General features: G+C 44.3%; 1 protein-coding gene across 1 annotated transcript in view; it reads left to right on the forward strand.

Annotated features, from left to right (window-relative positions):
• Nucleotides 1-13,180, forward strand: part of LOC124595630 (discoidin domain-containing receptor tyrosine kinase B-like) — an 811,748-nt gene that overhangs the window by 573,688 nt on the left and 224,880 nt on the right. The window contains exon 5 of the mRNA XM_047134455.1: nt 4,780-5,011. Within this exon, the coding sequence (XP_046990411.1) occupies nt 4,780-5,011 (232 nt within the window). The remainder of the gene's footprint in view (nt 1-4,779; nt 5,012-13,180) is intronic.

The following is a 13,180-nucleotide window of genomic DNA, read 5'->3' on the forward strand; positions in this document are numbered from 1 at the left end:
TAGCAAGTTTATTCTTGTCTATTGCGTATTGCTTGTGGACTAGGCCTTCTAACGCACTGATTTGTTGCATCTGTTTACTGAAAATGAAGGTATAAAGTCGATTGAGATGATGGATATATATGATATGCATAAAAATGAAGAAACAAGTTTTCTTTATAGATGTTGGCCATCTTTCTGTGTTTACTACCGTTTCAGTTGTAGGCATACCGTGAGCTACTTAAGACATAATTTTATGTAATTATTTCTGATGAGTATTAGAAAAAAAGCGAGACCACTATAAAAAACCCGTTCTCACGCTAATCTCTAAAACGAAGCATAGTGGTGCAGTATTACTTTGTCAATAATGACGGCCACCTGACGTACGTATCAGGAAATTTAAGTCTTTCACGGAGACTCAGTTCCAAAATTAAACTCATTTTTCTGGTCTTAGACATTTATTTAATAGGAAGAGTGATGCTGAACAATTCTTGCTGCCACAGATGCAAATCGAAATTCCCCAAAGGTGCTAATGTTACTTTTCACAGTCGAGTATCAATGGCCCAATTTCAATTATCATACTAGAAAGAGTCGCTATATGTGTCGAAAATATTCAGACTCATCGTGATTGAGGATTAATTTTGTAGCGGTCATTTACATACGTTTATGGTCATACATGGGCCAAAAATGGTGCTGTGGGAGAGTGCAGTCAGTCATTCCTTTGAATGTATACAAACTCGAGCAGTTTGCGCTTACAGATATGATATATTTATATGCAACAGTCTGAGTCATTATCTCTGTATAACATAGATCTCAAAATCATTGCACTAATTTTAAAGCGGTCACACTAGGTAAGTATAATTCTACTGTCTATGTCCTACTAAATGATTATGTACAACTTATGTCTTAGTTCCCGAGGTGTGAACGAAGGTGAAACACACGGCACGAGAAAAGAAAAACAGAAGGTCATCTCTAAATATATCTCATTGTGTGATAAATCGATAACTTGCTGCACGTCTTAGCACCAAATTCGACTGCTTTTTTCGAAACTTTTCGCTTTGGCGTACTAGGAACCCATTTCACAATGCCACTCCAGAATAATTTGTTAAGTGACAGATTCAGTAATACGAAATACAGTACGAAACCTAATAATACAACGGTGTCTATGACTTCTTTCTCGTAACCAATATAATGTGCGACATACTACCTGTGATACTCATCGAAAACTAGCGAAATGACCTTTCATTTATCTATTCAAATATTTAAGCCACGCATATTCCAAATATCGAATGCAAATTGTTAATTTGCCTATGAAACGCCTAAACAAAGTCTGTAATACTTTTTAAAGATATCTGTATGAATTAGCGATCTAATAGCAATCAAAATGTGCAGGGAGACTGTGGACGAATCTTACGATACACCATAGTCACGTCACTTTTCGTAGCAATTAATGATGCCGAAAAAACCAGTTTTGTGTATCTGAATGGTTATTTTTTGTATGGTTAAAGGCCAGTCTACTGCACTTGAGCACTGTAGTTTATAAGAAGGTATGTGTACATGGCCCTAGTCCACTTCAGTAAAATCCTTCTGGGTGTATGACCACGTCACATGTAGTAAAACCAACATTTTGGCATTTACTGCACGCAGGTTTCATCAGTCGGCCCGATGAAAGCTGGCTGTAGTAGCTGTCTAAATATTGGTACTTTTATAACACATGACGCGGTCACAAAGCCAGAAAAATCTCATTGTAATGCACATCAGTATAATTAGAAACGGATACAGATGCGTCAGTAGAGTGCATGTATAAAATTCTGTATTTAATGGTAATTGCCTCTTAAGTTGCTTCAAAACAGCTGTTTGATCAGAAGAGCACCGAGTGTTCTGTTAGTATTTATTAATTTATTTATTCGGTCGTACAGTAATGAACAAGTTCTCTTCTGTCGCTGGAAATACCACACTGAGTTGGCTCCTTAACGTAGCGTGAATTTCTCCCATAACAAATTCGTAGCTACGAAGAGATGAGTATGCAGCAGCACTGGTGCTGTAAGATGGAAGGGCTGAGCACTGTGGTAACACAAGTTTATTACAAAACACAAACTGAATTGTAACCACAATTTCCTTATCCATAGAAAAAGCTGCTGGCATTCAGAAATAACATTAATAAAAATAATACAAATGAAAAGCACATAAAGCTTCAGCCAACGAACTAACTGAAGAAATGAAAGCAATACGTTATCTCACTTAGTTCAACAGAAAATCTGACCCAAAATTCCTATAAAATAAGAAGTGAATTACGACACACCACCACTTAACATTAAGCACTACCGGAATGGATATTCAGCTAAATGTAACTTTCGATATAGCAGACTAGCGTTAATTAAGCACGAGCATTTCTCATGGTGAATGTTAAGTACAGGGCACACAGTACAAAATCATACGCACTGTCCATGCACTCCAACCATAAGAATTCTTTCTATGAGTGTCTTTCACACACCTAGCGAAATCCGCAGTTGTGATACATATTGTGTACATTGGAGTAAAAAGGAAAGAGTACGAACTTATGGTATCAGCTGTAACTGGACTTTGTGAGGAATCAGCGGCGACGAGTGAAAATGTGCGCCAGATCGGGACTTGAACCCTAGATCTACTGCTTACTAGACAGGTGCGTTAACCTCTGCACAATTCGGACACAGTGGTTATAGAAAATGTGCGGAATATCTCGGCACGCTCCCAGGCCGACTCACATTCTCACGTAGCGCCACCTACTTGCGTTCCCTGTCTATGTCCTCCATGCCCTCTAACTTTGGATACCCGCTGAACGTCGAATGTAAGTGTGCAATCACAATTACCCTTGTCAATATAATGCCCATTGAGGCAAATCGATAATATGAATGTGTCCGAAATAAGACACATTAAGCATTCATTTAATCGATTCGCCTCGATGGGTAATGAATCCATAACCTTCATCCAGTGGGAATCTAAAGTTAGCGAGGGTGGAGGAGATATCCAATTCAAAGCCCACAACCGTCTCTGACTCCTCGAACTCCTCTCTGGCCAGACATGGGGGTTGCACCCCTCTACCATCCTCCACACCACAAATCCTTAATCCGTCCCATCCTCTATTATGCCAGTCCCGCCTGGATATCTGCCCCCCCCCCCAAATTTCTATAAGTCCCTCCAGATCCTTGACCGTCATGCACTCCACCTCGCCTTCTGTATACGCCTCCTGTCCCCCACGCAGATCCTCTATAACCTCATTCCTTTCCTCCATCTGCTCCTATTCCTTGAACATATCCGCATACTCTACACCTCCTATCACCTTGATCCCCATCACCCCCTGGTTGCTCCTCTCCTCTCCCATCCCCACCCCCTGCCACTCCTTCACTGTTGTGTCCCCCCTACCCTCCATCTCTACACCCTTCATCTCCTTTCCCAAGGTGGCTTCCATCAACTCCCCCTCCCAGATGATGCCCTCTCTCCCTCCATTTATCCCTCAGAGTTGATCCTCACATCCCCTCCGTTCCTCCGTCATTTCCCTGGGCTCCCTCTTCCCCCCTTCCATCCTGTGTGTTTCTCCCTGCCTAACCTTTCCCTACCTTACATCCTTCCCCCCCCCCCCCCCCCGAGTCCTTTTTTCTTCCCATCCTCTGCCTTCCCCACTCCCTGTCACGTCTGCCCAGCACCCTCCACCCCTCTTATGGGTCCTCATCCTCAACTGGATCCTTTCCCCCCTCCCCTTCGCTTTTCCTTACCTTCTCCCCTTTTTTACTTTCCCATCATCTGACCAGTTTCCCCCCACCTGCTCTCGGCTATGGGATATCATATGTTAGTGCAGTGTTCCAGTGACCGCTCAGTGTTGTTTCGTCTTTTCCTGCGTTGCGAATAGAAACTATTCTGTCGCTGAGTGTGAATTTTATGTCCTTTGCGAACAGAAACCAGACTGTCGCCGTGTTTTTTAATTGTCTGTCTATTATTTTCCCTGTGTGCTTCATATGTATTTTATTAGCATCGTCATCCCTTTGTTCTCTGTTTTAAGTTCCACGATTTTTTCGCCATGTTACCCTTTGTCTCTGATTTTGTCGCCTGTTTTTATTATATATTATCTACTCCTTTTTTTAAAACAAAGTCTGCAGGCTCAAGAGTGGCATACTAAGCTGCTGCCAGCCCGCTCCCTTCGGGGGGAATCGAAATTCAATAAAGGAAAAAAAAGGAGGACGTAGACAGCAACTGCAGATAGGTGGAGCTAAGTGGTAATGTGAGTCGACCGGGAAGCGGGCCGAGATAGCCCCGCGCATTTGCGGTAGACATTGTGTCTGGGTGAGGCAAAGCTTAACCCAACTGCTTAATAAGCAGTAGATTCAGGATGCAGCTGATATCATTACTTTCCTCCCTTTCGTTTCCTTTCCTCCCGTTCCACCTCTAATTTGCATAATATAAGAACTCTGCGCTGACGAGGAACGACACTGGAACACTCCCAAACCGACGATCGCCGGATTGCCCGTTCCTCGCTCGTCCTCAATACGCGCCAGCCTCCAGTTGTCTCTATCGAACCGCTGCCCCGGTCTCCAGCTCGTTCCTCTGCTATCTGCAAAATCCAATAGGGCGGTCTAGTCGCTACCTCGTGGACAACGGTGGCGGTGGCTGAAACGCTTGCCATGTCTGCGACGCGCTCTCGCTTACAACGAGCATTTGGCACCACATACTGAAGGGGCAAGGACCTCCACTGTGCAGCTATTATCATGGCACAATATTACAAGAAAAGTGCGTGAGACTGACTCTAGCGTGTGACCTGGTCCTTTGCAGGTTGCGAGAGGACAAGGGCGGTGGTGCCTGGTGTCCCCGCAACATGGTGACGCGAGCCGCCGAAGAGTGGCTGCAGGTGGAGCTGCATTCGCTGCACGCTGTCACCGCGGTGCGTACGCAGGGCCGCTTCGGACACGGCCTGGGCCAGGAGTACGCCGAGAACTACCTGCTCGACTACTGGCGGCCCGGTCTCGCCACTTGGACCCGCTGGAGGGACAAAGCAGGTAACAAGGTAAGTCACTGCGCGTCTGTATCACAGAGTATTATTTTCATGCTGTCGAATGCGAACAGGTCTGTGTGCGGCACCCAAGTCGGTATTGTGAGAGCACCAATGCTCATTGCCCTAGCTACAGTAGCATATCAACGGAGATTGGGCGGTGTACAGTAGAGCACCGCATGTGTGCACCTACAACCGCTCTCCTCTTATTACCCTTTTATGGGTGTGGGAGGGTACTCAACACGTTGTTATTAATGGTACGAAGTCGACAGATATAAAAGTAGCTTCCGAGGTAGACTGGGTGTTGTAGCGCTAGCGTTTTGTACATAGTGCTTGGCAGTAAAAGTGAAGCACCCAGAAGACATGGTCGAATGAATGTGTGGCCTCGTACACATACACACCATCAGCAAGCGTATATATGATCAGCACTGCATTACCGGAGGCATATAAGGACCATCAGAATTCATTGGTGTTGTTCATGTTTTAGTGTTGTTACCAGGCCAGACAGGGTATATAACAGGCGTGAACAACGGCATACGTTGAGTGATCACCCTGAAGGATAAGTAGATGCTGTGTATCCGTATTATCGTTGCAGCAACGAACAGTTTGGAAGAGGACTCAATGTGGGCCTCTTTTATACCGGCTGGTCGAATCGTGTGGAACATACTTTTGGGGCATTCGGATGTGGCAGTGGCTCGATGGTGGGCTGCTTTGGAACGTGAGGTATATTCGCCGTCTAGTTTCCAATCGACCACGTCTGATCACCGCAGGAGCTGATCTGCGTATTGTGCACCGCTTCGCCTGTCATCCAAGAACAAATAATGGACGAGCAGTAGCCTGTCTAGGGAATTACCGTCCCATTCGTAGGCTTCCTTTCACAACACTAAAGGCGCTTTTGGAGTGTTGCCGTGAATGGATATCTTGGAATGATGCTGAATGCCGTCGCATTGTGTCAGATATGATCGCGGTTCTGCGCTGCCACTTACGACCATCATCATCAACTATGACCTAAGGTCACGGCCGGTGGTGACTGAGATCAATTCAAATGACACAACAGCACGTCATGTGTTACCTCTCATTCGGCAACACCGTCGTTCCAGTTTTTTCAAGTGAACAATGCTCGGCCACAACTAGTACCTGTCTCAGTGTTGAGATACCACATCTGACCCGTCTGGATAGCGCAACACGGAAGTGGGTATGATCTTCCATGACTAACTGGCCCGACTGCCACACTTTTATGATTTCATAATTATTTGGCGGTACCTGAAAATGAAGCTCTAAGCTTCGAAATGGGTCTTGTAACAAATTAAGAAAACTACTGGCAACTGAATCGGATTTTTATGGTTCAAATGGCTCTGAGCACTATGGGACTCAACTGCTGAGGTCATTAGTCCCCTAGAACTTAGAACTAGTTAAACCTAACTAACCTAAGGACATCACGGTCTAATTGACGAGAATGTCGCAATACATTCACCATAATGTTAAGGAAGCATAGATTCGAAACTAAGAAATTGAATGGAACAGACTACTGTCCATATTTACACCACGTCCCACTGCAGCGTTGAGCATGGCGTAGCGGCACGGTGAATTTCCAGTGCATAAGGGCACAATGAACTAAGCTTGTCTTCAAGCATTGGTTACAAGCTGTTGGATTGAACGAAGGGGACTCCGTTAAAAAATTTTCTCTGGGGAACACCATTTGCACACAATTTACAAGGACATATCGACTACACCTGATTGTATGGAACGACATGTTACACTTGCACATCTTTAAAATTCTGATGAAGTACTGAAACCTGAGCATCAGTATGGAATACGAGAAGCTCTTATTGATGCCGCTGGTCGGCATATTCACCACTACCATGCAGGTTAATCTTTTCTTCTTCAGCATTGACAACATTTGTTTATTAATCTTGTTTCTAATAATTGGTGCTGACACATGTTATAGATAACTAACGGCATTTGCAACGTTCAAACTGCTGTTGCTCTACGACTGCCTGCAATAAGTATGCGAAAGAGAAAGGCACCATTTACATCCTAGTTTGCTCCAGTTTCATTTTGTTAATTTCTATGGGCACAGATACATTTAAAAAATCGTGTCTATTTTTAGTTACACATTATTGTGATTACTATATCCAGTGTACGGGTTTCAAATGTGGGCTCTTGATTGCACTTCATTTCTGTGAAAGCAGGACATTAGCACCTATTTCAGAAATATTTGGGGTGCCAGTTTTAAGTGACTCCGGCTTTATACGTAGGTAAATTTCAATGCAGCGTTAAATATGAACTGCCATAAATTACAGAAAACGTTGATTAACAAATATTGAATAATATTTTAATAAAATTAAAAGCCTTAAAAGTAATGATTCAATATTTATTAATTATAATTTGCGTTTGACAGTAAATATGTAATGTAAATGAAACGACAGAAAGATGCTACTGGCGAGAATCGAACGGGAGACTATGCAGTTAGATGACTTATGAACTACGCACTTAGCTACGGGCGACTCTAAAATTGTTTGAAGTGTAGTTAATGGCGCTCAGAGGTCTTCTTATCTTTAAATGTGATGTTTACCTATATCTTTGACATTTGTGATTTACTGATTTACGAAAGTTGATGTCCGGGAACTGACCATAAAATTCTTTAAGTATGAAGGAAATCGAAGAGGGCCTGTCCGGAAGGTCCCCTTGTAAGTCCAAATAAGTTGATTGCTGTTAATTACCGCACCCGAATTTATCTCGCTTGTTTTCGTGTCAGATCCATTCCTCCCGAAATGTTACAGTCGGTTTTAGCAGTGGCAAGGGGTAGATAGCGAAAAGGGGGAGGGCAGAGGACGGGTAGGACTGACATGATATAATTAGCAGGCAGCGACACCGAGGTCACCCCCCAGACCATCTGGCGACGTTGAAGTCGGAGCGCAGCCGCCGCCTGCAGAGCGCGTGACGGCGCACGTACGTGGCACGGAGGCTGCCTGCCTACCAGGCGCAGCTCACCTCCACGGCGGGCCCGCTCGCTTTATTGGATTCCCGACTTCATAACGTGTGGCGCGGCGCGACGCCACGACGCCGCGGTCTGCGCGTGGGGAGTAAAGTGGCGCCGCGAGGACCCAAGCCGAACTCCTCCCCCCAACCCTACGCCCAACCCCTCCCGCTTATTTGAATTTCGCTGCTGCCGTTCGCTCCGGCGTGTCCCGCCGGCAAGACATTTTACTTACAAGGCAGCCAGGGCGGACGAGTGGAGCCGCATGTTTGGTAAAGCTAACTTGGGGAGCGAACATACCCATCGGCGACTCACTCGGTTCCTAGCTGACTGAGATCCTTATGAGCTCACGGCTACGTTCACAGTGGATATTTGTGATGGATTCAAAGTGACAGGTTAGCCACGGTAGTGAGGAGAGAATGCGTAAGCGTTCAACATCAAATGTAAATGAGTTCCACCATAGCCGTAGCTGAGGTCCGTTCATTATACCGCAAAGAGTTTCCTTCCAAATGATTATTTTCAGGTGACATCTAAAGTTCACCAACAGTCTAATGAATGTATCGGTGAAATGACTCAAAAATGTTTTAAACCCCTGTATAAAGCTAAGAGGCACATTCTCTCAGCGTTATGTAGGCCGATTAATCATTCTTGAGTCATGGCATCAGAAAATTTCTACAATTTTATGAAAATTAGTCAATAATTTACGATAACGGAGGGACGTTGTATATTCGAGAAGAACTAGTGATTTTTATGCTACTGCGATGAGCCCAGCAATCACGGTTAATGAACAGACTGTACTAAAAGCAGTACTTTCGTCTATGTACCATGGGACGTCATTACACACTGTCAGAAACAAATCCATGCCACAGATAGTTCAAATACCAAGTGTTTCTGATGAAGTACTACTCCTCATGAAGGTCCAGTGGGGGTATGGCAGCGAAATTTGCTACACATGCTAACGAATTAACGCGAAACTGATTTACGCTGTAAAACGAGTTAGTTCCAATTTTGGCCACCAGGTGCTAATCTGGCGTGGTACAGCAATCGTCGACGTCTCGGGTTCTCATACTGAACAAACTATGTAAGCAGCTGTTAATAATTAAATCAATATTATGCCTTTCTCTCTTGTCTGACTTTCCCTGGCCGCGTCCCATTCCTAATCCATTACATGTGGAAACGTTTCTATACTTCTTTCTTCTATTCAAAATGCCATATTTTCCCCAGGGGGCCAAAATTGTAACTAATTTTACAGTTAAATCGGCTCCACATTAACGCAATAATATATTTGCCAGGTTTCGCTGCCATATGATAATTACAGCTCGCGCTAGACCTCTGCAAGTGGCTGCACTTCAATTATAATCACCCAGTATGATGCTTCGTTATTAAAGTATTCGAATCGACTACACTGGTTGACACTTAAAGGTTTTCCTGAAGGTAAAGGGTTTTTATGGTGTATTTTTGAAGCTACTTTCAGCTAAAGTGCTTAGAATGTTCTGGCACATGCTGGTTTGACCATATTTAGAATTTCTGTGAGGTATCGAAGATGTAGCTATTCAACCATTAAAATAACGCCACTCTTTCGTTGTGAAAGTTTCCAATGAAACCTGCTACAAAAAGATATTTTCTTTTATAGCGTATAATATAGCTACCTACACATTTCGATGATAACGTAATGTTGAGACCCACATGCTTGTTTTATCTATCGTTTTAATGCAAAATTCAGCAACGGATGATAAATCGACTGGTGCCTGCTTTCGCAAATTTTATGGCTTCAAGAGGATTTATTAACTTTCTGGTCACTTCTCTCACATTTGTGGCCAATTTATAGCGAAAAAACAACAGCAGACAATCACAGACTTTGTCAAAGACGTATATTTTACGTAACTGGGAATAAAGTTAAGGAATCAGGTCAAGTCATGGGCCTCACATCGCATGTGTTCAACTTGCGAGGAAAGATCCCTGTTTTTTATGCAGATGGGACAGTCGTGCAGAAGAGAATAAGAAAGCCAAAAGTTGGAGGCAAAAACGCAGTATTCGATTCCAAGGTGGCTCTAAAAACCCTTCTGCCCCCGTTTTACAAACTGTATATTATGAAACAATTTGTTAACGCTTTACTTTCAAGTGTTCAAATACTTTCAAGTATTCAAATTATTAACGGTCTACTTTCAAGTATGTGGGAAGTAAGTTACCGTAGCTGTCAGAATCTAAGATGGAAGAAAGGGGTTTCTGTCAGTACGCAGGTTCGTAAAGTAATGAAAGACTACACATTTGAAGAGTAAAGGAATTAAATTTAAAGATAATCTTAGATATCCTTTAAACAAGTTGTCAACAAGTTTCTTGGCAACTGCAAAAGCCTTGATTATGAAAATCAGTAAGAAACATGATGAATAACTTCTAAGTATTCAGTGCTTCATTGAGATCCAAGCGACATTTCCTCGACTCCAGATTCAGCTATTTTCTAGAAAATTTAGGTGCTGTGAGTGAGGAACGGGCATATAAATCCATTAAAACATTAAATAAATGGAACTGGGTACAAAGACCGATTGGATGTGAGTATGATAGCTTACAATTCCTACATTTTGAACAGGAAATGTTGTCAGTGAGTGCACAGAATAAAACGGAAATTCGATGGGGAAAAGAAGAGCCATTAAAATTGACGTCTTTCTATCAGACTTGAACTGCACAATACTTCATTATAATGTTAGCAGTGCCCCATTTTTATGTTTTTTTATAAAGTCTTCTTGATTCAATATGTTTTGTATAAACTTCCTGCATCTTTATCATTATATTTTAAGAAAACTTTATGTGAGGGAGGGAAACAGAATTTCTGAACTTAAAGTATCAAAAAGCCTTAGAATCACTTAAAATTATTAAGAAAAAATTCTGCATGAAAAATTTGTAGTCAAGTGTTGTCGTCTCCAACATGTACCTAAGACCCGCTTAGAACTCTTAAACATCTGTTTGCCTGCATTTTTTTTCTAAAACACAGTGTGCCTCTGAACCCACGAAAACGTGATAAAATCTCGCTTAATGTTCTTATTTCCTAAATTTATAACAACTCTCATGGGGGGAAAAATAACAGTTACGTTGAAGTTCTACGTGCGTTCATGTATATTTTACATACACTCCTGGAAATGGAAAAAAGAACACTTTGACACCGGTGTGTCAGACCCACCATACTTGCTCCGGACACTGCGAGAGGGCTGTACAAGCAATGATCACACGCACGGCACAGCGGACACACCAGGAACCGCGGTGTTGGCCGTCGAATGGCGCTAGCTGCGCAGCATTTGTGCACCGCCGCCTTCAGTGTCAGCCAGTTTGCCGTGGCATACGGAGCTCCATCGCAGTCTTTAACACTGGTAGCATGCCGCGACAGCGTGGACGTGAACCGTATGTGCAGTTGACGGACTTTGAGCGAGGGCGTATAGTGGGCATGCGGGAGGCCGGGTGGACGTACCGCCGAATTGCTCAACACGTGGGGCGTGAGGTCTCCACAGTACATCGATGTTGTCGCCAGTGGTCGGCGGAAGGTGCACGTGCCCGTCGACCTGGGACCGGACCGCAGCGACGCACGGATGCACGCCAAGACCGTAGGATCCTACGCAGTGCCGTAGTGGACCGCACCGCCACTTCCCAGCAAATTAGGGACACTGTTGCTCCTGGGGTATCGGCGAGGACCATTCGCAACCGTCTCCATGAAGCTGGGCTACGGTCCCGCACACCGTTAGGCCGTCTTCCGCTCACGCCCCAACATCGTGCAGCCCGCCTCCAGTGGTGTCGCGACAGGCGTGAATGGAGGGACGAATGGAGACGTGTCGTCTTCAGCGATGAGAGTCGCTTCTGCCTTGGTGCCAATGATGGTCGTATGCGTGTTTGGCGCCGTGCAGGTGAGCGCCACAATCAGGACTGCATACGACCGAGGCACACAGGGCCAACACCCGGCATCATGGTGTGGGGAGCGATCTCCTACACTGGCCGTACACCACTGGTGATCGTCGAGGGGACACTGAATAGTGCACGGTACATCCAAACCGTCATCGAACCCATCGTTCTACCATTCCTAGACCAGCAAGGGAACTTGCTGTTCCAACAGGACAATGCACGTCCGCATGTATCCCGTGCCACCCAACGTGCTCTAGAAGGTGTAAGTCAACTACCCTGGCCAGCAAGATCTCCGGATCTGTCCCACATTGAGCATGTTTGGGACTGGATGAAGAGTCGTCTCACGCGGTCTGCACGTCCAGCACGAACGCTGGTCCAACTGAGGCGCCAGGTGGAAATGGCATGGCAAGCCGTTCCACAGGACTACATCCAGCATCTCTACGATCGTCTCCATGGGAGAATAGCAGCCTGCATTGCTGCGAAAGGTGGATATACACTGTACTAGTGCCGACATTGTGCATGCTCTGTTGCCTGTGTCTATGTGCCTGTGGTTCTGTCAGTGTGATCATGTGATGTATCTGACCCCAGGAATGTGTCAATAAAGTTTCCCCTTCCTGGGACAATGAATTCTCGGTGTTCTTATTTCAATTTCCAGGAGTGTATTTATATCCATTACAGTCAACTATCGACTGCTGCTGCTGCTGCTCCTGCCAGTAAAGGTAAGGCTATACGTGATAGCATTCTGTGATTGTGCAGCTGCGTACTTTGCGATTGCGCAGCAATTTACTGTCACGGCATGCGCCTGATTATGAAGGCATTAGAGTTTTGTAATAGACTGTATTATAGGAAGATCATCAAATACAGCTGTTCAAAATTAACTTAAAAACAAAAAGAATAAATAATTATTCTACACAACATTGGAATTCAGTTCCTGCAATCTTAAAGCACTTACTATAACCCAGTCCCATCATTGTCAGTTTCTTCTACATATTTCTTTCGTTTCCCATTCTGCAGAGGAACTCTTCATTCCTGACTTCTAATTTTCCCCATCAGTCTGTAACAGCACATCTCAAACGCTCCGATTCTATTATTTGTTGACTTTCGGCAGTGTATGATTCCTTCCATACAATTCTGTGCTCAGAACGCGTATTCTCAAAACTTCCCTCCTCAGTTTAAGTCCTAGGAAGGCCATTTTGCCTGTGCTGGTCTGCTATTGATGATCGTCTTGCTTCATCCGTCTTACGTTACTGTATTGTGGTCAGAGGGTAGCAGATTTCCTTCACAACTTCTATTATGTTTTCCACAGCTTCATGACTAAT

Source organism: Schistocerca americana, chromosome 1 (genome assembly GCF_021461395.2).
Source record: "Schistocerca americana isolate TAMUIC-IGC-003095 chromosome 1, iqSchAmer2.1, whole genome shotgun sequence".
NCBI lineage: Eukaryota > Metazoa > Arthropoda > Insecta > Orthoptera > Acrididae > Schistocerca > Schistocerca americana.